The 24,602-nt window shown below is 36.9% G+C and overlaps 1 protein-coding gene across 2 annotated transcripts in view; it reads left to right on the plus strand.

Moving 5' to 3' along the window:
* LOC109048849 (contactin-3-like) overlaps positions 1–24,602 on the plus strand; it is a 77,113-nt gene that overhangs the window by 50,157 nt on the left and 2,354 nt on the right. For both annotated transcript variants that reach the window (XM_042750622.1, XM_042750623.1), the window contains 11 exons: positions 3,768–3,918; positions 6,001–6,128; positions 8,086–8,255; positions 12,016–12,133; positions 14,006–14,164; positions 14,536–14,685; positions 16,637–16,707; positions 17,017–17,251; positions 19,385–19,494; positions 19,909–20,095; positions 21,097–21,738. In XM_042750622.1, coding sequence (XP_042606556.1) covers positions 3,768–3,918; positions 6,001–6,128; positions 8,086–8,255; positions 12,016–12,133; positions 14,006–14,164; positions 14,536–14,685; positions 16,637–16,707; positions 17,017–17,251; positions 19,385–19,494; positions 19,909–20,095; positions 21,097–21,305 — 1,688 coding nt within the window. In that variant the 3' untranslated portion in view covers positions 21,306–21,738. The remainder of the gene's footprint in view (positions 1–3,767; positions 3,919–6,000; positions 6,129–8,085; positions 8,256–12,015; positions 12,134–14,005; positions 14,165–14,535; positions 14,686–16,636; positions 16,708–17,016; positions 17,252–19,384; positions 19,495–19,908; positions 20,096–21,096; positions 21,739–24,602) is intronic.

Here is a 24,602-nt window from a genome sequence, read left to right on the forward strand (position 1 = left end):
GTGCGTCTTTGTTAAGACGACAGATCGTCTTTTTAAAGATGCCGTTTCACCCATGCATTTCTGGATGCAGTCGTTACCTGCCGCTGGGTGATGGTCACGATCGCTGCCTCATGTGTCTGGGCAAACACGCTGAGGTGGCGTTCGCGGATGAGTCATGTTCCCATCAGATGGCTGTCTCGGACCTGCGGTCCAGGCTCTGTTTCCTCAAGGGAGGCGGAGCTTTGTTGCCACTGCCATGATTTAAGGTTCATTCTGGCGGCCGACAGGCGAGTTCTGGCAGTGGCACGGGGGGTTTTGAGGATCATAGCGGTGGCAAACCCCTCAGGGAGCCAACACGTTCCCCCGACCCCCCGACCCATACCACGTTCGCTAGATTCTATAGCCTTCATGTAGAGCCAGTATCCTCCTGTGTTCTCACCTAAAACGAGTAGTGGCACCGAGAGGCCCCAGTTAGTGTCGACTTGCTAAAACTGCTCCAGAGTGTCCGTACTGTAGACCCTGTTGCGATCCTCCATCACCCACGGCAGCTGGATGCGGCGGAACGTCCAGTGCCAGGCCTTCACAATGAATCCGTGAGAACAGTGGAAGGCTGGTTCCCATATTGAGACCTAAGCGGTACTCGTATGTGTATAGTCCACGGTATTTGCTTCCAAAAACTCCTTCGGGAAGGATGGGGTTTTCCGCAGCATCCCTGTTCCAAGTTGAATGGGTACGTGTTCCCTGTGTTATCCAGTCTCACCCAGTGAGGTAGAGCTTTGACAATGGTGAGTAGAACTACTTGTTCTGAGCCCCGGCCTACACCAAATAGGGGCGCAGGTGGCTCGCACTAGAAGGGGTAGCAAGGGTCAGTCACCGACGTGACATTGAGAGTGACCGACTGAAAGGGAACATCTCGATTACGTATGGTAAACCTTGTTCCCTGAAGGAGGGAATGGAGACGTCACGTCACAACGGTTGCTGTACCACCACTGAGCAGCTGGGTCACCGGCTCGGCTCCTCAGTGAAAACCTGGTATGCATTGCACCTGCTGCCTTATTATACTCATGCTGTGATCAGCGGCAGCTGGATGCAGTAATTACATGCCAATGTGCATTGGCTCGTTTAATTTACACTCGAACTAGATTGGTCTATCGAAGTGATATCCCAGTTCGTCAGTCACCGACGTGACGTCTCCGTTCCTTCCTTCAGGGAACGAGGGTTACCATACGTAACCGAGACGTTAGCTATATGCCGGTATCAGCATAATATGCTGAAGTAGATTAGCCTTTCATCGTCTCTGAGAGAATATGCGGCGTCAGATGCCAAAGTCCCCATCATTAATTCATCATTCCGTTTTTACTTTCACTTTCTGTTTGCACGTTGCTTATGTGATATCCACTGGCTCGCCTTCATCGTTTAAAACAGAAGTATTTCCAACATTGCGATGTAAGCAATTACCACCCCCCCCCCCCCACCGTATCATAAACGTACCGAACCGTGATACCACTGTGTTGTATCGATCCGAAACCGCTAATTTTGTAAACTGTTACCTCTAATATATATTTGTACTAACCTAAAATAAACATTCGCCAAATGTTAAATGCGAGTAAAAATCAGCGTTGGTGAGCATATGTAACAGTGTCAGTCGCCAGTTGGCAGGTAAAACTTTTACGAAATATAACAATGCAATGTAGTGAGAAGAAAAGCCCATTTTTAAAGAGGTTCGCTGTTTCTGACAAAAGTGAATAAAATAATCTTTTCCAAAGACAAGATCATCGTGATTGGTTAGCTGTTCTGTCATAAGCGACAAGAGTGAATCAAATAATAGGATACAAACAGGCTCATAAGGTCAGAGCAGAGTGATGGTTCTAATAACTTTTACCTGAGAAGATATTGTTGCTTCATTTCGGAAGATTAACTTTTCTCGTCTTTATTCTTCATAACCCGAGAATGTGGCGATACATACCTGGGGTTACGCCGCAGAAACGGTGCATTGAAGTAAGCTGAAAGGTTTCTCGTTCGGCTGTACACAGACGCTGAACCGATTTAGACAGCTCACCAGTAGCACTTCAATGGACAAAAACACACAATTATGCCAAAATATGCATCTTAAATGAGTTATAAAGTCTTAAATGACCGTAAAGAGTTTGGAGAAGATATGTGTCAGATCCACATCATGTGCATCAGGTTTTAAAGAGGCAGCGCTGATTTTAAAGTAAAACCTGCTGAAGTCTGTCAATGATGTAAATCAAAGAACAAAAGAAATAGAGGAATCACTCAATTGCTCTAGTCGCTGATTAACCTTTGTAGCTTGAATAAAGATTCATTTGTATCGTTTATGCATATACAACTTATAGTTTAGGTGAAGCTTGTTTTAAAATCACTTAATATTTCAGAGCCTATTAAATGTTAAAAATAATGGCTTTCAATTATACTGTAATGTTGAATGGCTATAATTAATAGGTAAAATTGAGGGATAATGTATTTAAAATAGACACCAGTAGCAGTATTGGTATCAATACTTCATTAAAAAGAGGCCATTTAAACGTATTTAAAATACTATCTTTATGTTGTTTCTACATTAATTTGGAGGTTAAATGTGAAATTGTGACAAAATTTGCGATTAATCATGATTAATTGCAGAAAAATGTTTCCGATTTCAATTTAATTTCTAATTTTATAGGTCCCCCCAGAAAGAGATCGGGACAGCCCCCACCCCCTTGGCCCGCTTCAATTTTTCAGTTTCATAATTCGGCCCTCAAATGAAGCTAATTATATAGCCCTGCTCTAATCTGTTAACATGGATGCGGAAAAAAATAGGCACCACATACTCACTGCAAACTGAGTATGTGTGAAACCGGTGTAACACGATGGCCTGCTCCATTTGCAAAACAAGAATCTCAACGTTTTTAGGGACAAAAATATATAAATAATAAATAAATCTGTTTGTTGTTTTTTTTTTCTTGTAAGTAAAGTAAAGGACAAATTAAAAACATTGTAAATATGTTTAGTCATTGTAGTAGTAGTAATGACTGCCTGTTTTTGCAAAAATAGTTTCATGGCTGGTAAAAAAAAAAAAAATAATAATAATAATTTGGCCGGTAAATTTTATCACATCACTGGCCATTGGCAGGTGTGACAAAAAGTTAATTTTAGGCCCTATCCAAAAGTATGATTTTATATATATTTTATATATGAACAGTTTATTTGCAAAAACAGATAACTGTTTTTATTAATTTTCATAAATCATGTTTTTATTGTGTTTTATATTAGTTAGCTGTATTTTTTTAGTTATTGTTAGTTAATCAAAACAACCCAACTGATTGATATTAATTGGAATGCAGGATAAAAAATTAAAAAATAAATTAAAAAAATAATAATATTATTTGAGCAAAAACGGTTATCTGTTTTTGCAAATAAACTCTTAAAATGTATCCCAAAAGTATGATTTTTTTTTTTTTTGGATGGCCTTAAAGACTGGTCAGATTACGGTAGTCAACTGCATCTTGCACAACCTAATGCTCAGAACCACCCGCACAATGAGGAGCTGCACTGTGCAAACTGCATTCAGCACTAATTTTCTTACCTGATTTGCATAATTCCGTACAAGTGAAGTCCCTCCAGAATTTGCATCGAACTGTAAGAGAAAATGCTTAAGTGGTCCTTCATCAGCAGTGCACACAAACAGAATGCTGCTTTCGGCCCTGCTGTCCGTTAACAGTAATGTGCGCAGGGTATCCATGCCTGAGGCAGCAGTTTGACTCTCTTGGCCCTGTGTTTTTCCACAGCCTCGCCCCCAGACTTTTCCAGAAGCCCTCTCAGAGCTCTGCTTAAAGCCAAGACGGGCAGCACAGTCATCATGGAGTGCAGGCCACAGGCTTTTCCCACAGCCATCAGCATGTGGAGGAAAGGCAACGAACCGGTGCAGAGCTCAGAGAGGTACAGATACAATGTCCTTAATTCCTCTTATTCCTTCTTTCTGACCATCTATTCATTCAAGGCTTCACCCCAGCAGCCCTGCTATGTTCACAATATCTGTGCACAGCCTGCAACTGAACCGTTATCAAAAGGAAGCTGCATTGCCAATTGTGGTAGCTCACTGACCATAACACTCATGAATTATGAAGCAGGCCATTAGGCCGGGCCGGCAGGAGGTCGCTTGGCATTTTGGGTTAAATCTGTCAAGTATGAAATGATTCCTGGTAGGAGGCCACTTGAGGAAGCACGGCGGATCGCAAGCGTGGCTCTTTTTATAATGAAGTTGGATTAAATAATATGGGGAGAATCCTGTCAAGGGTGCAGAACTACTGTGGGAAAACAATAGATTTGCATTAAGCCACAGTTGTTTGTTTTGAGAGCATTCGGTGAGACGTCCCTAGTCCAATTTAACTGTAAGCTCATTGCCGGGGAATTGTGCATTACAAAATTAACATTCCAGTACTGGGTTACCAGCATTTGATGCCTGGTACTGTGGATGATGGTATATTGTGAATAGCTCTTGATTTATAACCAAGGCTGGAGGCTTTTATTATTATTATTATTATTATTATTATTATTATTATTATTATTATTATTATTATTATTATTATTATTATTATTATTAATATTAATCAAACACTGCTATACATTTATATGCCATCACTAATGCCATTACATTTTTACACTGAGAAAGGCTTGAGAATAATTTTGTATATATTACAAGATAGAAGAATTTACCATTACGGGGAACGCTTGTAACACTACAACATTGCTAGAAAACTAGATAAAACTAATATTTTATCAAAATATCATTGCCTTCGTATATATTAATGTTACTACGCAGTTTTTGGGTGTATATAATGCTAATTCCTTTAGATTTCAAAAATGTTTTACGGAAATTAATAATTTTCCTGAGCAAGGATGCAAAAAAAAATGGATGAAAAGTGACAGTCTTTTACATTGTTACATAAAAGATTCTATTTCAAATAAATGCTGCTCTTTTGAACTTTATTTAAAAAAAAAAAAAAAAAAAACATAGAAGTTTCCACAAAAATATAAAGCAGCACAATCATTTATAATAATAAGAAATGTTTCTTGAGCAGCAGATCATCATATTAGATTGATTTCTGAAGGATCGTGTGACACTAAAGATGCGAAAGTAATGATGCTGAAAATTCAGCTTTACGTCATTGAAATAAATTACATTTTGAAATGTATTCAAATAGAAATTGCTTTTTTAAATTGTAATATTAAGAAAAAAAGTATTTTTGATCAAATAAATGCAGTCGTAAGCATTAAACACTTTTTCAAAAACATTTTAAAAAATTGTACCGATCCCAAACTTTTGAATGATAGTGAATACCTAAATGTTAAATTAGAACCTACATATAAATATATAACATAAATAACAACCCTTTCTATTAAAATATATTGATTAGCTTACAAGACATTTTTTTTCTTTTAATTCAGTAATGCAAATTTTTTCATTACTAGTATAACTGCATACCCACACAGCCAAGACAAAACACCAGCAACAGTGTAAGAGGCTTGTTATACAGAGTCGTAAAGGGTTAAAGAGTCATTGACTGCAGTTACAGGTAAATAACAATTACTGTAAATGAAATCAAAAGCACTTCAAATTATAGGCACTTCACATGTGCATGAAAAAATAAGGTTTGTATTTCTTAAGAGCCTGTTTAAGAGTATGTTTAAACTGTAGAAATAGTCATGACGGGTTGGAAGGTGGTCTAATTCACATGATGGGGAGGTAGATTGAGCAATGCAGCCTTTACGTTTGACTGACTGTTTCGTGTGAACGCACACTCTTCAGCTTCATTGGCTCTCAGACAGCTGCATGCGAGCCATGGAGACTGTCCAGTGTACAGAGATTTATGTGCCATTGTATAGAAACACCATTATGTTCTTCTTACTACATTTCTACTGTTCCCGAAAGATAAAACACATTTGTACTCGGAATCTAGCTCCATTGTGAGTTAACCAAGTTTAAATTTGATTTGAGAGGATTGTGCTTTTCTCCTTTAGGATAACTTTACTCCCTGATGGAACACTTAGAATTACAAATGTGACCAAGATGGACGGGGGAAACTACGCTTGCTTGGCTAGAAACCAGTTTGGTGCGGCCAGCACTACAGGAAGACTGCTGGTCACAGGTATGGATTACTGTAATAGTATTACGCTATGGGCTTCCTCTTTGCTTTTGCTGCAGATAGAAATTATTTTAGACTGTCGTTCATCTGTGGGAATGTTGTGTGGGAAGTGGTGATTTTTCTCCAAACTCTGGAGGCTTCACAGGCAATTGTGTGCTTGATACGACTGCGCAATTAATCAAAATCATGACCGTTTCTTCTTAATCCAAAAATGAAAATCCTGTCATTTACTCTACATCATGTCATTGCAAATGATTCGTTCTTCTGTGAAACACAAAGAAAGATATTTTGAAGAATGCCTCTACTGTTTTTCGTCCATACAATGGAAGTCAATGGGGTCAATCCCATTGATTTCTATTGCATAAAAAAAAAAAATAATAAAATAAAATAAAAAAACAGCTGAAATGTTCTTCAAATGTCATATTTTTGTTTCAGAGAATAAAGAAAATCACATAAGTTTAGGAAAACACAAGGTTAAGTAAATGAGAATGAATTGCATTTATTTATTATTATTATTATTATTATTATTATTAGTTAAATATGCTATCCTGACCTGCCAGTTACCCCAGAACATTTACATTTATGCATTTAGCAGGGCCATTTATCCAAAGTGACTTACAATAGAGGAACAAAAGCAACAAATAGATTCATCCAGAGGAGTATACAAAGGTGTTCCACCAATTAGAGGATGTGTTTCATGTAGTTCATTCTGTTTTTATAATGCATTCTGAAAGGAAAGTTGTTTGATTGCTTTCTGGGGCTAACATGCTCCTCTAGTGTAATGCGATGGGTTGAGCAGGTCAGCTCTTCAACTGGCAGGTTTTTTTTTTTTTTTTTTTCTCTCAGCTCAACTCAACAGGGATGGGATACAGTGGCTTTTTGTGTGTTGTTGTAATTACCCGTTTTAACGCTCCGCTTATGGCATTGCAATTACCCTGGATTACACTAATGGAGTGTGTGAGGGTGTAGGTTATAGGTTGAGCGTACACAATTTAGAGAGAAAAATATAGAATGCTGCATTTGCACTCTGGGTTTTGCTGAGATTACTACATCGCAGTCTTTTACAGCAGATTCCACACCAGCAGATTTTAATATGAATCTGAAATTCTGCTTTAAGCAACTGGCCACTTAAAAAAAAAAAAAAAAGTAAAAACATTCATGTCATTAAAGGGGTCATATCAGTTGCATAGAAATTGAATTTTCCTCGATCATTTGAAATTCATGAAGTTCGTTACACTATCTTTTTTTTTTTCAGAACATTTATTTTAACTAATCATTAGAAAAAAAGTCCAATCCAATTGACCCTGTTTGTTTTCTTTTACTGTGTGTGTGTGTGTGTGTGTGTGTGTGTGTGTGTGTGTGTGTGTGTGTGTGTGTGTGTGTGTGTGTGTGTGTGTGTGGAGAGAGAGAGAGTCTGTGTATGGTTTTGTGTTTGTGTGTGTGTAAAAACGGAGGGAGCGAGCAAGAGACTACTAAGCCTTTTTCCTTATACAGTAGATAAAGCTGCAATGTCCTACCTAGTGGATAGAAGTAAAAAATCCCATTCATTTCCTCCTTAGAGAAATTGGTTTTTAGTGATATTGTATAAACCTTTCAAGACAGACCTACTGTGAGCTCCAAGGCTGTTAATATGCCTCTGTAGCAGTCCGTGGAAATACATCGCAGTGCTTCATCATGGGATTAGTAGTTTATTCATTGATAAGGACACAGTCTCCTACCTTTGTCTGCTTCCGATTTTCAAATATTTTATTTTTGCTCTAAATCTTACAGTTGGTTGGTCTGGCTTTTGTACCTGGAGCACTGATTTCAGGTTTTGCATAAATGTCACATTTTTCTTATGAGATCTGGTTGAAAATATGGCTCTTTTAATTCTGTGGTTTAGAATTTATATATACTGTATGTATATATTTGCATTTATTCTTCATTTAAATGAATCAAGCTTATGTGTGATTTGGAGCAGATCCCACACAAATCATCCAGGGTCCAGTGGACATGGAGATCATTGTTGGGGAGAGCATCGTTCTGCCTTGCCAGATCTCCTGTGACCCTGCTCTGGATGTTTCATTCTCCTGGGCCTTCAATGGGCAGCTCCTCAGTAATCTAGACCAACATTATGAGCATGTGGGTGGGGTAAGTCATGTTTTATTGGATATTCTTTCTGTCTATATTCTGTTCTATACTGTTTAATGTGTCATAGAACTGTGTAAAGATTTTCAACAAATGTCTAGCATTTCAAACAGCTTCTTCACCCTTGTGCTGTGCTTATTATCCATTATCTAATTTGGTTTTCCCAGTCAAAAAGTGCTTGTAAACCTATCATAATGCTGTATTATCACTTACTCTTGTATTGAGTCTTTTTCTTTCAGTTATCATTTTTTGTATTCCTTTTTGGAACTGATTGATGTTAGGCCTCATTGATCTGTGGTTGGTGCAAAAATAATTTTGGCAATGTTCAATCAAAAACTGTGGGTCATAAGCTTAAATCAATGAGGTCTGCGATAAGTCAATTTCAAATGAAATACAAAAACTGTGCTAATTGAAAGAGAAGTTGATAAAATATTGCATCCTAAATTGGATAAGAAATTTAGCTAGCTAACAAGCTATTTTTGTAGCACTTTTTTCAAGGCACCAAATCCCCCCCCCCAAAAAAAAATTTTGGTTGTTATAGAAAATCTTCTCTGAACACAACATTAAGGTTAAAGGTGCACTCAATATTTTTTTTCTTATGTTGGAAATTGCAAATATGACAGTTGATTTGTTGAACCAATTTAATTAAAATAAATAACTTTGGTAACAGTTTAGTATAGGGACCAATTCTTTATTAACTAGTTGCTTATTAGCTTGCCTATTATTAACATAATGGCTGTTTATTAGTACTTATATAGCACACATTCTGCATGACCATGTTCTACATCCCTAATCCTACCCAATAACTAAACTTAACAACTACCTTACTAACTATTAATAAGCAGCAAATTAGGAGTTTATTGAGGCAAAAGTCGCATTAATGTTTGTTAATAGCGAGAAACTGACCTTAAAATAAAGTGTGACCAAAACTTATTTGGCTGATCATATGACTGGAATTTGCATCTTAATATATGGGAGTACAAATTTTAAACAGATTTATAAAAAAGTACTATTCATTTCTTTGTGTAAAACCTTTCTAATGAGGAAAAATACTGAGTGTAACTTTTAATGTCTTGGTGCCGTACAGCTCTTACAATGAATGAATTTATTATACTCATTATATCTAACAAATGTCACCTTCTGAAGAAGTAGATCCAGTAGTTTTCTGTATAATGCTATTATACTCTGAGCCAGACCTACTGTTAAAATGTGGAAGACTTGGCAGGGATCAATTCATCACTCTCTTTTTGAGGTTTTTAGCTGTTCCTTCCACTGCTTAGCAGCCCACTACGTTCACTTTGAGCTCTTTCCCTCCTCTTTACAGAATAAAAATCAATCCATCAAAGTTTTGCCTTCAAGGATCTCAAGTGTAATATCCTCATATGGCTTTTGAATGGTCAGATCTCATGTCAAATTGCTTTTCTCTGGAATGTAATGACGCCTTACTAGAAATAGTCATGACTTTAAAGACTGAGAGAATGCCCTAATGAGGTCTGACTGGTCAATATTGGATGTGCACGACTCAACTGAGCAATCCTTAAACAGATTCATTAATCACCACCCCAAAGCCATCAAAAAAGATGACTTCTTTTTCAAATAAGGTTGCATATTTTAGAGAATTAATTGAGTTTGTTTTCTGTGGAAAGCAACAGTAAAATAAAATTATTTTTGACTTTTATATGTAATTCTATCATAAATGTGAACAGAAATAATGTCGAAGGTTTTCAAAATTTGGGACACATGCATAAGAAGCGCTCTCATTTTCATTTAAGCCAGTGATTCTTATCAGTAATTATATTCCAGTTCTTATGAATTCTCCGATGCCACCCGTCTTGTAGGATTATCAGCATGAAGTTCACAGCTAGGATGATTTCATTTCCATAATGAAACTAAATTTGTAGCCTAATGTCCTTACTGCTGAAATCGCAGATTTACCTCTTGTTTGCCAACCACAATCTCCCCCTCAGATAAGAGCATACATCTTATCTCATGTAATTTAATTGATTTCAAATCTAAGCGCTTTTTATTAAATTAGTGAAGTTGTCCGTGCCAAAGACTTCGGTGCCGCACAGGCAATATCAGTATCCAGGCGAATCAGTGTCTATAAACAATGGCAATAAAGGATCCATTTTAGTAAACGGAGGATTTTTGACAGATGGGTGAATAAAGTAAGAATTAAATGCGCCCACTGATAGTGCTATTTATTTGCATCTGCTGTCTGCATGGTTTTAGTGACTTATTAAGAGAATTATGCAAATCAGGTAGCATCATAAAATCACCCACAAAGGTGATGCTGGTTTTGAGTTTTTGCACTGAAATATCACATGAAAACTGTCAAGTAATCCCTGATAATTTTTTCATTAACTTCAATTGATCACCTAATTTTATACATTATATGCTATGCCATATGCTCACCAAGGCGGCATTTGCTTGTTCAAAAATAAAGTAAAATTATGAAATTTTATTATACGTTTTAAAATGTGATGCAAAGCTGAATTTTCAGCATCATTACTCCAGTCTTCAGTGTCACATGATCCTTCAGAAATCACTCTAATATGCTGATTTGCTGCTCAGAAACATTTCCTGTGTTAAAAACAATTTTAATGGGAATCATGGAGCATTTTTTCAGGAATAAATTCCTTTAAGGAACAGAAAGTTCCATAGAACACCATTTGTTTGAAATAGAAATCTTTTGTAAAAATATAAATGTCTTCATTGTTGATCAATTGAATGTATCCTTGCTAAGTGAAAGTATTCCTTTATTTAAAAAAATAATAATAATAATATCTTACAGACCTCAAACTTTAGAAAAATAGTGCAAGTCACACAAACATAATTTCTCATTAGGGCTTTGGTTATAGAATGTTAATTTAATGCATTCATAAATGCTTATGTTAAAAATCATCTAAATGGAGAGCAATGGAGTGAAACAAAATGCTGGAGTCTTGAGTTTTTCAAAGTTGTCTGTTTGTTGAAAGCTTTCGATCTTTGAATTAATTTGGATTCTTTTCTCAGCATATATTGATGCATGCAATTAATCAGCATATCAATTAATATGATTCAAAGTTTTAATCATTTGACAGTCCTAATTTTCATATTAAAGTTAGTTTATCATAAAGTACTTAATAATTAAGGTCCTCGTTATGATTATAACTTTATACTATATGAGGATTCTGATGCTCTTTTTACTTGTTAATTACATGTATCATGATGAATATAATTGGAAATATCTTTATAACTTTACCTGTTTTCACAGTACTTCATCTTTTCCCTTGACAAAGTGCTTTTAAAGTTCACCTCAACTCTAATGAACAACTTTCTTCATCTGTATTAGATTAACAAAGGCGCTTAATTGTCGCGTGTGGATTTAGTATTCATCACTTGTACGGTTTCGTATCTCAGGGTTTCGGCACACTGAATCCAATCACACTACCTCTTAAATGTGATTAAGCTCTAATTAGCCAATTAGCGAGTGAGTTTGGTAGCTGGATTCTGTGCAGTGCTAAAAGAGCCTAAGGCTTGGCCAGAGGGAATGTTTATCCATGACGGACGTTTCAAACGTAGCAGCGAACAGCCTTTGCCAAAAGTCATCCATTAGCTGTGGAGTTGGGCCACATTTTCATTCCCAAACCCAGCAGGGTGTCTACACTTACTGAATCACTTGCCGGCAAACATAGCAAACAACTCACACATCTTCCTGTCACTTTAAAACCCCAGCTGATAGAGTGGATAGTAATGCTTATGTGTGTGTTCATATCTCTAGAGTACATCTGGTGATTTGATGATACGGAATATACAGCTGAAACACGCCGGAAAGTACGTCTGTGTGGTTGACACGGATGTCGAGAGTTTATCAGCGGCGGCTATTTTAATCGTGAAAGGTAAGAGAGCGACGGCCAGGCATGCAGGGTTTGGATTTGGAAGGAAAACCTGATAGAAGGACACTCAAATGCTTTGCCAAGGAAATGTATCTGTCTGTTGAATTGATCTGTTATTACATGTTCCATTAGAGGTAATTAGAGGAACGTATCAAAGCTGTTTATCAAAGGTTACAAATGAGATTTAGCGGGATCAATGTCTTTAAATTGAAATTAGATTGACATGCCAACTTTTACTGCCAGAGCCTATAATAAAGCTTTATAACAGTGTAGAAGCAGGGAATAAAATTAGCACTCAGCAAGCACAGAATGCATGTAAAAACTGGCTGTATAGTGACCAAATAAATTCATTTTATAAGGATCTGCATGGATCTCAAACAGGGGCCGGGGTCCACTAGAGGGCCTCAGCAAACTTCCAAGAGGGCTTCAAGATGACTTAAAATGATTAAAAATAATAACAAGCATTAAAATCAGCTAAAACAACAAAAAATCAAGATATTTGTTCATTTAATTAACCCCCACTGTCTTGAAAAAAAAAAAAATTAATAGAATGCTATAGCCATTAACCTGGAAAAACCAGAAGACTAGTTTGCTGTGGGTTCCTATGGGTTTTTATAATGGGGTTTTTTAAATGTATGAGTAAAACAAGGTCTGTGTTGAGGTAAACAAAAATTGACAATACTTGGACGTTTCGATCTACATTACAAACACCCACACTGATAATGTGAATATTGAAGCAGTTTATTTTTTAAAAATGTGTTTTTAATAATGTAATAAGTAACTACATAAGAATGTTTGGGGTGTGAGTGTGTGCACTTTATGTTGTACAACAAAACAAGTGTTGTCAAGTTATGTTTACCACAGACCTTATTTTACTTATGAATATAAAAACCCATAGGAAAATCTTGAGCAAACCCATGACGAATTAATTAGTCTTCTAGTTTTTGACGTCACAGCTGCTGTGCTCGATAGATGGGGAGGCAAAACTTCTACATCTAGAAAAGTCATATAAATTCAAACTCAAAACTCAATGGCCATTTTTTTGATGAATATACATTTTTCTAGTTCTGCCAAGCTCTAGAATATTTTATCAGGTAGAAAGTGTGAGTAAGAAGTATTCTTACAAATCATTATTTACTGGATAAAGATTAAGAAACTGGAAAAGGCATTGGTTAAAAAGAGAGGGAGCCCTGAAGAACATTCAGCTCCTAAAACGTCCGGCAGTGTAATTTACAGAAACTAGGAGTGTCTGGCATTTGAACATTATGCACATCCTTTGTTTAAAATGAATTATGTTAATGTTAGTCTGGCCAAGCTGCATGCAAACTCATTGCATTAAACCACCAAAACCAAATATAAAGAAACAAATTCACAATTTGCCATCATGTTTTGTCTTCAAATGCCTTTTAGGTGAGAAACGAACACAATCTGATCTTATTATTGACGCTACGAGTGACACAATGACCTGCGCTGACAAAACTACAAAACACTATGCTCCATTTCTTTATATTTCCCCAAAAGGAGTGTGATTTTGACAACGGAAGACAACGCTCTGCACATTTATAATTGGAGGAACCAATTAAAGATGTGCAGAGGAAGGCCTGCTTGCAGTTTTTCAAAGGAGACATGCTGTAGCTGTTAAGAAAACATCTCAAGCCTCTGAAAAGCTTTCCTATGATTCTCAGAGAGATCTAGTGTTCCCACAAAAGCAACAGTTTAAAATGTAATAACACCTTTTAGAGACTGGTCTTATATCACAGCTTAGTGGGGCGATAAGCGGAGAACTTCCTGGCAGGGGGTGAGCAAGGTAAGATGTCAGTGAAGGTAACTTCATTTCTAATTGCTAATTCACTGTTGATTGTCTGATTGAATCAGGTCCCCCAGGAGCTCCAGATGGTGTAACGGTGGAGGAGATCACAGACAGCACAGCTCAGCTTTCTTGGAGGCCCGGCCAGGATAACGGCAGCCCCATCACAAGCTATATCATTCAGGCCAAGACAGCTTTCACAGTGGGCTGGCAAGCGGTGAACACGGGTAACAATACAGGATTAGCTAAAGCTAGTCAAGCAGAGCATCAATTCAGCGAGAGACTGAAATTACCATAGCACATCTCATGTGCTTTTAAGAAAGAAGCTTATGCTCGCTTTGAGTACATATAAGGGCCTTTAAGTACTAACGCAAAACGACTTAATCTGGTCTTTTGCTCTGACACTCGAATCCGAATTCATTCGAACAACATCCCACCCAGACAGAGACGTGGAATAGAACAATTTTTTATGTTTTGTGACATTTCTGGCTTACTGTAAACATTGGCTCAAAATTGGGCTCCTGTTGTTGACTTTCATGGCGCCACTGTGTAATCCAGGTATTTTCGGTTAAACCTTGGCTTTTCTGTTTGCTCTCAGTCCCGGAGGTGATTGATGGGAACACCTTGACGGCAACGGTGGTGGATCTGAATGCATGGGTGGAGTATGAGTTCAGAGTGCTGGCCAGAAACAGCGTCGGCGTGGGGGAACCGAGTCCCGCTTCTCTTAAAACAAGAACTGAAGATGCAGGTGAGTCACCAACAGTGTTATTTATATACAGTTTTTAACTGAAAGTCAATTAGAAAATGTCTTATTTAGTGCTGTCAAATGATTAATCGCAATTAATCACATCCAAAATAAAAGTTTTTGTTTATATAGTATATGTGTGTGTACTGTGTATATATAAATACACATCCATACATGTATATATTTAAGAAAAATGTTACGTTTATATATTAAATATATTTATATATAATATAAATTATATGAATATAAATATATACATGTAAATACATGTATATTTTCAAAATATATACTGTGTGTGTGTGTGTGTATTTATATATACATAATAAATATACACAGAATGCACACATATACTATGTAAACAAAAAGTTTTATTTTGGATGCAATTAATCGCGATAAATCGTTTGACGGCACTAGTCTTATTTAAATTGTCTTTTTGCCATATAATAGTCATTAATTTTAAGCAGTTTTAATTTGATCTAATTTTAGTCTATGAAGTGAGCGTGATCATCTCTTCTTCTTTACTACTTAAATGTCAGGTAGTGTTTCATTTACCTCAGGCAAGTCATCAGTGTCCACAGCTCATTAGGTCGCTAGAGAAATGAAGTCTAGAGAAGAGCATTTCATGAAATTTTAGACTATATACTCATTATATTTTACTTTACCTGTAAGTGATGTCCTACTTATTTAATGTATGTTTAAATAAATCTGTTATGAAACAAATGATCAAAGCCACTGTGTAAATCAATATATTTAAACAACAAATAGAAATTTTATAATTTAGAAGTTAATTTTAAAACTGCATTATGTGCAATTTACATGTTTGCATAAAACATTTTTTAAGTTGAGTGTTGATTATTATATTTAAAAAAATAAATAGATAATTAAAATAAAAATAATTAAATTGAAGTTTGGGCCCTGTTGGTAATTATAACCTTATAGTAATGTAAAAGAGTTCCCTATAATTGAGAGCGAAACCTGAGGGGTAGATTTTTATCCCTAAGAGAATTTTAATTACAATTGAATTTATTTAAATTATATATTTATTTTGTTTAAGAGCAATTTTTTTCAGTAAACCACTGTTTAATAAAATAAAAAATAAAAAACAGTTTAATTTTATATTTAGGTTTTTTTTCTACATTTTTCTTCTGGGGAAAAAAGCATTGTAAATATCTTGTTATTTTTTTCTCATATTTTCATTACCAGTACACTTTGATTAAAATTGTTTAATTATTGTGATGATGTACATTATTCAAACACACAATCAAAACATCTTTTGTTAACTTACATTTTTGTTCGCAATTTTCCTTGACCCAATTAACGAAGGAGTGGTCAGAAGCTAAATTACTCCTAGATCAGAATTTCTGCCTTTCCAAAAGTATTAAGTAAAGACTATTTCACAGACAGAACTGCTCTGCGTACTCTTGATCTGATTTAATCATGACAGTGATAATTTCATCCTTAAAAGGTACACAAAATGCCCATCACATTAGTCAGCCAATCAGATTAGAGCTTGCCAGATCGAGAAAGCGCAATCCAGTTTTGTTTTGCATCAGATGGTCAGTAAGCGACTGTAGGCGGCCTGTGGGAGTGCTGTCTGAGGTTGAATCCACTAATGCTCAAGTGCCCATATTCTACAAAAGTCCCATGATAAAGTGATACAATTTTGGTGCTCAAGTGCCTCTTTGTATATTATAGAACGAATTCTTCGAGCATTATTGTTGAGAGACTCTTGGCAAATGGTAAAATTCACTAGAAACAAAGCCAGTTAACTGAGACACTGCCCACAGAATCTTTTAAAAGCAGTTGCTAAGGGACCGCAGCCTTGTTTCATTTGATTCTTGGTAATGAGGCTTTGAGTAAAAGAAAAAGAAAAGCCACAATGAGGAAGGCAGGGGCTGCATCTGTCTGCTGTACTGAAAACATGGCTGTTTTTTCTTTGTTTTTCTGTATGCAGTTCCTGACACGGCCCCCACCGATGTCGGAGGTGGGGGTGGCTCCAAGTCAGAGCTAGTAATAATATGGGAGGTAAGTCATCTGTCTATATTATAACCCCCTCTGTGCGAGGTAATAGTTTTGGCTAATTAAATGAAATTGAATGGGGGTGTTTATTACCTCAGTCAAAGCCAAGCCTGTTTTCCATCTGGGCCCTTTACTCCCGTAATGGCATTCAATTCAAATTTGGTTGTATATTAGAAAGCGGTTCATTTGCGCTCTCAAGAGGTTGCAACACTTTGTGAAAACTGTGTGGGATTTGGAAAGGCGCTGGGTGTGAACCTGAGGCTGGATCTGGTCTGTATGTTTTAATATCACTATAGTTTCTTGTTTCCCTCCCAGCCTGTGCCTGAAGACCTGCAAAATGGAGATGGTTTCGGCTACATCATTGCTTTCAGGCCGCTGGGGGAGGTCAACTGGACGCACGCCGTCACCTCCATACCATCGCAGTCCCGTTATGTGTACCGGAACGAGAGCATCCCGCCCTTTTCTCCATTTAGCGTCAAAGTGGGTGCCTACAACACCAAAGGCCAGGGACCGTTCAGCCCTGTTACCATTGTGTTCTCGGCCGAGAATGGTGAGACTCTCAATCGCATTACGAGCAGCAAACAAAAGCTTACCTTTTCAGTCACTTACAGTGTTTTCAATGGATTTTTCTTTTCACTGTGTATTTATTCATCTGTTGTAAGGTGCCTACAACATTGAAAGAACAGGCTGGAATTGATTCCTTTACCACCAGCACTTTATTATGTGCAGCACTGAAAGAACACGGCTCATTTTATAATGAATGCTCAAGTAAAGGGGATACTGTAGGATATAGATTTAGATTATATAATGATATATCATTTTGTGGGTATTTCCAACACTGTCGGTGGCTGTTTTCTGTTCTTTTAGCAGTAATTTACCCTTTTTTAACAGGACATATATTTGATATTTTGCAAAATGTCCAAGAATCCATAATGCAGTTTTCTTTTTATAGTAAATTCAAAGTAAAGCATGTACTATAATGGCTGTACGTGATGTTGTGTTGTAAATGTCAAGTGGTTTCTCTCTGGAATCTCATGCTCGGCAGTGTGGGAATCTTTCAGCTAGTTAGGATGGGTTTGAGATGAGCTATTACAGCGTGGAGTGACGGGCAGACAGCGGTGTGTCAGGAAGCTACCGCATTAATTGAATTCCTGTACAGATAATGTTCCTTTATGTCACTCAACTATCCTATTCAAATAAAGGCTAGTAATTTATCATTTTAGAGACAAAAGATTTTGCAACAGTCATTTCTAAATTATTTTTCATCAGCCTCAGATTTGTGCATTGATGATTGTTTTTCTTTTTTTCCTCATCTTGTCTCTTCTCTTCTAGTCTTGTCTTGTCTTTTCCTCTCTCCTTTTTGCATCTTACTTCTTCTCTTCTTGTCTCCTTCTGTCTTCCGTTCTCCTGATCTCGTCTTTTCTACTCTTCTTTTTTTTCATCTCTTCACTTTCAGCTTTGTGTCATTTATATTCTTCCATTGTCTTTTCTTATTGTCTGTTCTCTTTCAGTATTGTCTCATTTTGGTCTTCTCTCCTCGTAGTTGTGTCTCTTCTCATCCTGTTTTTTTATTATTATTATTATTATTGTTTTATCTTGTCTCTTGTCTTTCAATTTTTATCTTGTTTCATCATTTCATTTTTTTTATTTTCTTGTCTTTCCTTTCAGTCTCGTTTCAGCTACGCTCCTTGTTGCATCCTAGTCTCTTTTCTTATCCTGTCTTCTCATTTTATTCTTTTTGAGTTTGGTCTTGGTACATCCGTCTTTGACGCATCCTCTTTTCTTCTTGTCTACTCTCTTTCAGTCTTTGACCACATTTTCTTGTCTTTTCATAGTCTTGTCTTTTCTCATCCTGTCTCATCTAATCTCTTCTCTTATCTCATTTCATCTTCTTCTCTTGCCTCATCTCTTGTTTCTTGTTTTTTGTATCGTCTTTTCTCTGTTGCATCCTATTTCTTCTCTTCTCGTCTCCTCTAGTCTCTTGCCTTCTATAATTTTTTTTTTCTCTCATCTTCTCTTTTCTCATCTTCTAATTTTTTCTCTTCTCATCTTTTCTGTTCTCTTCTCTTTCCTTTCAGTCTCATTTCAACTTCTCCATTTTGCATCTTATTTCTTGTCTTTTTATTTTCTCTAATCTCTTCTTTTCTCTCTGTTTTGTCTTTTCTCATCATTTTCACTCTTCTTTGTCTCATCTCACCCCTTTAAAGTTTGTCTCTTAGCTGTATCCTCTTTCTTCCTCTTGTTTGTCTTATTTCATCTCATCTCTTCTCTTGTTCTTCTTGTTTTCTCCTTTTGTCTATTCTTGTCTCTTCTCGTCTCATCTAGTCTTCTTTGGTCTAATTTCTATGTCTTATTTCAGTTTCTCTCCTTGTTCCATCCTACTACTTCTCTCGTCTTTTCTGTCTTCTCTAATTTTATCTCATGTCTTCTCATAGTTTTGTCTCATTTATATCTCTCTTTACTGCATCCTCTTCTTATCTCTATTCTTTCAGTCACATTTTCATCTTCTCATCGTCTCATGTTATTGCATCTATTCTTCTCTGTTAGTTTACTCTTATTCATCTTATTTTGGCTCTTCTTTTCTCATATTTCCTTATCTCTTTTCTTCTCCTTTGTTCTCATCTCTTTGCTTCTGTTCTGTCTTTATGTATTCATCTTTTTCTCTTTTTATCTTTCCTCTCAGAGCCCAGTGGCGTTCCAGACGGCATGTGGGCCAGAAGCATTTCTGCCACTGAAATTGAAGTGAGCTGGCACATTCTCAGCGCTTCCCCAGAAAGAGTGTTGGGCTATGAGGTGCGTCCCTTCTTCTAAATGGAAATGACTCTCTGTCCGGTTTTGAAATGCACCGTGGGTTCTGTCAGAGCCTGTCATCTCCCACGCTGCACCTCAAAGTTCCCTCTGTACCCATGGAAACACTCCATTTGAAAATAAGAATAGGGTACCCTGTTCTCACTGTATGCATAGGAGGCCCTCTCTGCCGCATGGGCGAAATGGCTTTTCTTCATCCTTTTTAAGGACACAGAGAACACATTACACATTCCTCTGTGAAACTCTTCATCCATGTCACCCCAAACCCACTGTGTGGAAAAAGTGAAATACTCCTGTATAATAATTCTCCTGCACTGAACATAATGGCACCGTAGCATTATATCCGCGAGGCTTTAGATCCCACAGGCTGTGCTTTCTCTCCATTGCTCTTGAAATCAGGTGGTGTACTGGGAGGACGATACAAAACCAGAGACCATGGGCAAAGTCAGAGTGTCTGCCAATCAGAACAAGGTTAACATCAGCGGTCTGAGAGGATACACTCAGTATTTCCTGACAGTGAGCGCTTTCAACACAGCAGGAACTGGCCCTCTTTCTCCCATCATCAATGTGACCACCAAGAAGTCCCGTAAGTATCCGCTTGTTAAAGTTTATTTAGGCATTGCCACTGCAGATATATAAAACTTATTATTCACTGTTGTTGTTTGTTTTTTTTGTTGTTGTTGTTGTTGTTGTTTTTTTTTGTTGTTGTTTTTTTTTGTTTAATTTTAATATTCACACTTTGTGAAAAAAGTAGAATTGTCCTTTTTTAATATTTAAATAGGATAAAGACACCTGTCATTTTATATACTCTACTGTTATTACTGTTAAAGTTTGTTTTTTTTTAACATAATTTTTTACCAAGGGTTCTTTATTTGATGAAAAATACAGTAAAAATCAGAGGTATTGTGAAAAAATAAAACTCTTCGATTTTAATGTGTTTTAATACGTTTATTCCTGTGATGGAAAAGCAGAATTTTCATCAAAAATTACTCCTGTTTTCAGTGTCACATTAACAGAAAGCATTTATTTGACATGGAAATTATTGTAAAATTATAAATGTTTTTACTGTCACTTTTGTTGTGTGTCCTTGCTGAATAAAAGTAAAGAGAAAAAAAGATTTAAAGAATTATTGGTTATAAATTTATATGATTCTGTCAGCATTTAATCATAGTCATCATTTCAAACCTTCGTAGGGGGAAAAAATAGATATTTAAATAAATGTTCATGCTGCTCTTTCTCATACAGCGAAAGAATACAATGACCATAAAAAGTGCCCAAGTAGTCTTTAACTTGCATACTATATATTGATATGACCTCAAAAATCTAGGGATATAACATACAAAACATATGTGTTTGTGTTTGGAAAATAGCAGTGTGAACATTCTACTAAATATTTCCTTTTGTGTTCCACAGAGGAAAATAATGTTATACATTGAAACTGAAATGCCAGAACTGCTTTTTCTAGTTCTAGAACTATCCATTAGTATAATACATTATGAATTTATGAACAAACAGACAGCCAGGCACCTCTCCTGGCTTTCTGATACCGTCATATGTACAGAAACTAATAGTGGTGTTTCCCCTCAGCACCCGGGCAGCCACCTTTGAACGTGGAGTGGAATCTGATTGGCTCTAAGCTCACTGTTCATTGGGAACCTGTCATTTCTCTGGAGATGGAGTCAGATGTTACTGGTTATCAGGTAAGTGCTTCCCAGCAATGTAAACCTCAAAGCCAAACTGTAAGGCATTATTTTCATATAATCATATTAGCTTGTTCTATTCCAGTGAGCATTTAGGAAACAACTACATTAAAGTGCTTATATTATTTCTCTTGTTCGATGATTACCCACCTTAGTGGTAACGGAAATTAAAAATAAAACTAATTTATACTGCAGATCTACAAAATATGTGCTGTACAGTATAGCTAAAACACCAGGTGTGCTAATAAACACTACAGTTCCCCACAGTGTGTGATAATTTGATTTTACTTCATTTATCGACTAAAATAGCTTGTGCTGAATAAATCTAAGTGGATGTTAGCACCTCTCTCATTTGTTCTCTCAGTGTCATACAGAAGGAACCGGCATAAAGAAATTAACACAATAACAACAAATCTGACCTCAGTGGAGCTCACACTACCTGCAGATGATGATTACATCATTCAGATACGAGCACTGAGTGACGGAGGAGAAGGGATGCCAACCGAACCCATCAACATACATAAACTTAGTAAGAACACACTTTTTTTAATTTGATACATTTGTGTGTAATGGTCTCCTAAAAAATATTTTTTTTTTTTAGTCCAGTATACACTATTGTTCAAAGGTTTTATGGTCAATAATAAGAATATGTACTTTAAATTAGCAAGGAATAATAAAAAAAAAAAATTCTAATAAATACTGTTCGTTTGAACATTGTTCATCAAAATATCCTGGAAAAAAAAGATCAAAATTTCACAAAATAATTATGCAGCATAAAACCTAGTTCTTTCATTTAACTCTAGATGGCACAGGCTGATGGGTCTTAACGTAACTGATGACATTCACAGCATTAATTTACTTGGCACAAGCTGATTGGTTCATGTTGCATATGCAGACAGTGAGCTTGCAGCTTTACATTTAAGTGGTTGGTTAGTATTCACTACAGCAGTTCGCAGTGCATTTCTCTGAAACCCTCCTCCTTCCCCAGCTCCACCTGTACAGATCTGCTGCGGGCATTAGCGTACCTTGGGGTTTCATTCAGGGCCTTCAGTTACTGCAACTGTAAACTACATACTCTTACACAGCTCTGTAACAGCTAACGCAGCCATATGCATATTATTCGCATATTATGCCGCACACAGGCTATCAACATCAATGACAGCTCATCAACAATTTCAACAGTAGGCTAGATTAGGGTGGGTTAAATGCAGAGTAAATTCCCCTACGTGGATCAGTAAAAGTAATGCACCAATACACGGGTCACTATGAACATTCACGTCACTATAAAATGATGACGCGCCCACAGTAGCAAAACTGTACAAATGCTGGACATCCACACACCACATCACAGTATTATCAACGCACCACGTACACCTCCATTACAATGCTTTATTATTTGACCAGTATTGAATCATGCACAATCACCTGTCACTTAAAGTAAATAAAGTCCGTGCATTTGTCATTTAATGTCCCTTTAATCGTATTAAAATGTAAACATGGCCAAATAACTTGTTGTGCTCAGTGCTAGCTGTTAGCCACTCATAGTTGCAATCTTTGAAATGGCGCACAAAACTTTGTAAGCGAATTCAGTTTGAGTTGTTTATCCTTTCTCAGTTATTCCCATTTTGTCTGCAAAAGAGCACCTTGAAAAAGGCATTTAGTAGATCGCCAACAAGATCTGGTGTATGCGCCGGTGACTGCGGCTCTCATTTTCTTTTTGTTTAATTTTACTTCATACCTTGGAAATTCCCAACTAAACGCTGGGGCGCTGTGTTGCCAAATTGGACTATTTTAACACTGTTGCCGCGGGTTGTTTTTCATGTCCGCTGGTTGAATATCAATAACTTGATATTTAGTCTCTGGAATGTGAATTTTACCAAGGGGACCTCGCCAAAAACGTGTATTTTACTCCTGGAATGCAATTTTTAACAGGGGGCACCTCTCGAAACACGACTGGGTGGGTTTTGTCGAGAAAACCTGGCAACCCTGGCAGGGGGTAGCACTGGGCACATCGCTAGACCCAGAGGGCATGCAGTCATACCTAAATAATAAATAATCATAATAATAATACAATTTCAAACAATTGTATTTTTATAGAAAATATGGGTTATGGGTTATTTTATATGCTATTTGTGCAGCAGCAGTACGTCTTAAATACTCATAGCATTGAATCACCATATGCATTGGCAGTAGCAAGTTCCTGTACTTGCTTGCAGCACCAGCAATAATCTACAACTACAGAAATAACCAACAGCAGCAGCAATTCAGCAGCAGCATAGCAGATCTATTCCGCCAAGACCAAATACATTAACACTGTCATATCCATCACCATGCTAAAATCTTCTGAGAGTTGTCATGATTGAAATCTAATGACAATAGGGGAAATGTTATAATGTGCTCCACTTTTCAGACAACTTTCCTTTTTTGCTGACATCACTTAGGCTGCATAGGCTATTAGATAAGGTTAACCAATAGCAAAATATTTGGAATGTAACATCTTCTTTTCACCAACCAATCAATTCCAGATGAATCAAATTAAGTCCTGCCGCACATTTTTCTAATCAAATATCCTGTTTCATTCAAAAACTAAAAATCTGACTCGGGTCGCCTGACTCGCAGATCTTTCTCTGTGGCTGAATAGTTGACTCGTTGTTTATTTCGTCCATTTCTTCTTGTGAACCGATTGTGAACAAAGATACGGGGGAATGACACTGAAAGGGTAATGAGCCAATCACAGTGCTGTGAAGTCACTGCTCATATTTGCTGATTACCCATCAAGACCTTTATGACAATGTAACAAGCTCAAGGGAGGCCCAAAAAAATGCTACCATCCTGGTGTTTCTGTTGGACATTGTTACTTTAGAAAAATGAGCGATTTATGAATTCGATTTTATCAGTTGTTTATATTCGGCTCATTTATTTCATGTCTGCAATACATAATATTACATTTCCGTAGGTGAGTTAAACCTGCAGGCGTGTACAAAGCACATCCACTGCCCTCCTCTTTCAAAGCCTGTGATGTAAAAGATAAATATTCAATGCCAAAGGGATATTATACACATAGGCCCCTATAAAATAAACAATGCACATTTGACCTCATAATGTTCTCCTCCTGTTCCCCCGAGTGAACAGCGCAGGTGCAGTTTGCAGCATAGACGCTCTCTTACTGCAGCCCACAGAGTTTAATGTGCCTCTCTAAATGAGTTCTCACTGATTTGACGTGTCCTCCTCGTACACCTTTTATTATCCACTGGGCTAAGCAGTCTGATCTTTATTAACTAGTCCAAGCTCCCGCCATCTATCTCTGCCCGTTGGTCTCCGCTCCCCCATGGATTCAACGTCACAGGCTGATGCAACTGCAAGGGACAACTGTTCTCTGTGGCTTATTGTTCA

The sequence above is a fragment of the Cyprinus carpio genome, chromosome B23, assembly GCF_018340385.1.
Source record: "Cyprinus carpio isolate SPL01 chromosome B23, ASM1834038v1, whole genome shotgun sequence".
NCBI lineage: Eukaryota > Metazoa > Chordata > Actinopteri > Cypriniformes > Cyprinidae > Cyprinus > Cyprinus carpio.